The following is a 2,874-nucleotide window of genomic DNA, read 5'->3' as shown; positions in this document are numbered from 1 at the left end:
ACAGGTACTGCACAAACTTGTGTATGAAATAATTTAGTACATAAACTATACACTGTTACATACCACAAAAATGGCTAGAAACACATTCTTCTATCCACGTTTGGCATAAATGCTGCAGTGCTCTTTCTGGCCAATGAACTTTTAAGGGTGGATTATTGAAGTGTTGCTCTAGTTGAGGCTGTCCTAGAAAATTAAGTAAACAAAATCTAGTACTATGATTAGCAACGATGTTGCATCATGTTTCAGGCTGCTGTATTTTTCAACCATTTTGGTATGTCATTAAATCAAGCTCATTAGAAAAATCATGATCTGTGATTTTAATTCTTAAGCCTTATGATTAGATAATTTACAAATTTGTGCTGATGGTGTATCTTCTCCACTTTAACCCTTCTAATGAGTTAGCTAAAGCACCATTACCAATCACACATACTCAGTAGTTCTACAGTTGTGTTTCTGAATACCTGTTTAAAAAACAATCCTGAATCATAACTTAGTCTGACTTTGTAAAGAATTCACAAAGTCTGACTTTGTAAAGAATTCACAAAGTTGGCTAACATATCTTGTCACACTGAATTTTAAAAGCATCTGATTTTATAGGTGATCTATGAGATGTGAAAAGTGCTAAATATTCTTTATTTGATGTTACACATAAACCACAGTAAAATGCCTTCTATTAAGTAAAAGGCAATATTTTAGATAGAGAATTTTAATTAAATTGGCATAATTAAGACCAAAAAGATAAAGTGGACATTGTCAGTTTATCTTCAGCATTTGCCTTAACAGGGTAATGAAGACAACTTGAAACACAGGTGACTCTTGCTCTGTTCTATGACACAGTGAAGGGATCTTCTCCATATTTAAATATATTAATATAACCAGTTATAGAAATCTAAATATAAAACCAATTTCCTATAGGTTCTGAGAAGGCATTTACCATCTCCCTGAAAAGTTTAACATCCCTAACCAAGTTCAAGCATCTCTTTAGAAGGGGAAAGAAGTGATTATACTTGCTGATCTGACATTACTATCAAAACTCAAAAAGCTGATCATATTCATTTACTCACAAGCCAATCTTATTTAAAATCAGGTCTGTCCAACAGAAATATTCCATCAGCCATTCATGATCTGAATTCTAGTGTATAAGACTGATTTAAATATGGTACACATAAAAAAGTCATGAGACATCTCCATTTTGTAATAAATAAGGCAGTGGCCAACTATTACTCATTAGTAGCTTTTTTGAGATAAGCTATCAAGTCTGCCCTTTCTCCCTTCTTCTTAATGCCAGCGAAGATCATTTTTGTTCCAGGGATGTACTTCTTGGGATTCTCCAAGTACTCCATCAGTGTCTCCTCTCCCCAGGTGATGCCTAAACAAGGAGGGATGTATTGTTAAGTATGTTACACTGCTGCAAAAGGGTTTACCATAGGTTACATTCATGCAATTTGTGCTTGGGTTATTTAACAACTGTCCCCCTCTTACCTTTGTTCTTGTTGGCATCTGTGTAAGAGAATCCAACGGCCTGACCTGTCTTTCGCCCAAACAGACCATGGAGATTCGGCCCAGTCTTGTGCTTGCCTCCCTTTTCCACTGTATGGCACTGGGCACACTTTTGAACAAAAATCTTCTTGCCCTTCTCAACATCACCCATTTTTAAATCTAAAAACGAAAGACTCAATTTATTAATTTTTTCTCCAAGTAATAATACAGTGGAAACCAGAGATCATTTCATCACTTAATCATTGCAAATCTTTTAACATTTAGATCCAGATTGAATATTGTTTTACTAGGCACACTTGCAATAGATTTTATAATACCAAAAATACTATCTGAAAGAACTTCCTTAAAAACACATCTCTGTGGGTATAAGTGATGAAAGGTTGAGTCCAAGTGAGCAAAGAGGGAACCTAGTTCAAAACCATTTCAAAAGACGAGGTCAAGGTCACAAAAAAGTCACAAATCTGATTAGGTTAAACTGCGATTATATTAAACCCAAACTACCAAAATTCCATCTTTTAAGAAGGCCTAATCATTCACACTACAATTTAAAGCTACCTCTCTCTGAAACTAAAGCAAGATACATCTTTACAAAAAAAAAGAGACCATGGTGACTCAGGTCACTCTAAATTGCCTTGCTGTGGATGTGTGGGCAGCAGCAAGCTTCGAAGTCTCCCAGGGACCCCCTTCCCCCAGCTCTGAGATCTCCGAGGGCGACCACGAGGTCATTCATCCAGGCCGGTTTCAAGGAGACTGATGAAACCTATTTCTCCGAGATGCCTGAGTAGGTTGGGGGCGGGGTGGCTTCGGGGAAACGACAGGTGGCCAATAATAAAAAGGACTTATTGGAGGAATAGCAGTTTTGCTCTCTTGGAAAGAGGACGGGAAGCGCTGAGCACCATCCGCCAGCTACCGTCCTCACCCCGGAGAAAGTCTTGCCACAACCCCGCAGTCCCGACAACGAAGGGCCCACGTCTCGGTCGGATCTGCAACCAATGAGTCTCCGAGCTTTCAGGACCCGGACCAACCCCATGTCACTAACTAGTTGGTGTCGTGTACCACCTCAAGCCACAGCCCACCGGGTTCTGGCTAGACGCAGCCAGAGGCCGCCACTCCCTGCCCGCCTCGCAGGGCTTCAGTCCACCGGCGCAACCCCAACGCAGGCGCGCGCCCTCTTGGCTCAGCTTCCAACCCGCTGTGGCCTCCGCGCCCTGCGCTCACCGTTCTTTCGCCGCGCGGAACTGAAGAACTCCCGCCCGCAAGCCGGACGTCCCGCTCTCAAAGTCCAAGGACACGCCGGTCCACGCCTATGTACCGGTGTTGGTGCAACCGAACTCGCCTCGCCCTCTGGCTGTCCGACGTGCCGCCCGGCGGACT

General features: G+C 41.9%; 1 protein-coding gene across 1 annotated transcript; it reads right to left on the bottom strand.

Annotated features, from left to right (window-relative positions):
* Window positions 1–302: 302 nt before the first annotated feature.
* CYCS (cytochrome c, somatic) lies at window positions 303–2,874 on the bottom strand. The gene is made up of 3 exons (XM_006201820.4): window positions 2,719–2,874; window positions 1,483–1,659; window positions 303–1,369 (listed from the first exon to the last, which is right to left on the bottom strand). Exons 2-3 carry the CDS (start codon window positions 1,649–1,651, stop codon window positions 1,221–1,223), a joined length of 318 nt encoding a protein of 105 aa, XP_006201882.1. The 5' UTR covers window positions 1,652–1,659; window positions 2,719–2,874; the 3' UTR covers window positions 303–1,220.

This window comes from Vicugna pacos, chromosome 7, assembly GCF_048564905.1.
Source record: "Vicugna pacos chromosome 7, VicPac4, whole genome shotgun sequence".
Taxonomy (NCBI): domain Eukaryota; kingdom Metazoa; phylum Chordata; class Mammalia; order Artiodactyla; family Camelidae; genus Vicugna; species Vicugna pacos.
This window is presented reverse-complemented; position numbering and strand designations above follow the sequence as displayed.

What these genes read in the sequence shown, in the direction of transcription:
- CYCS (XM_006201820.4), bottom strand. Translation starts at nt 1,651, where the DNA reads ATGGGTGATGTTGAGAAGGGCAAGAAGATTTTTGTTCAAAAGTGTGCC. An exon ending in AGATGCCAACAAGAACAAAG is followed by an intron (nt 1,370 to 1,482) that starts GTAAGAGGGGGA and finishes CTCCTTGTTTAG; the next exon opens with GCATCACCTGGGGAGAGGAG.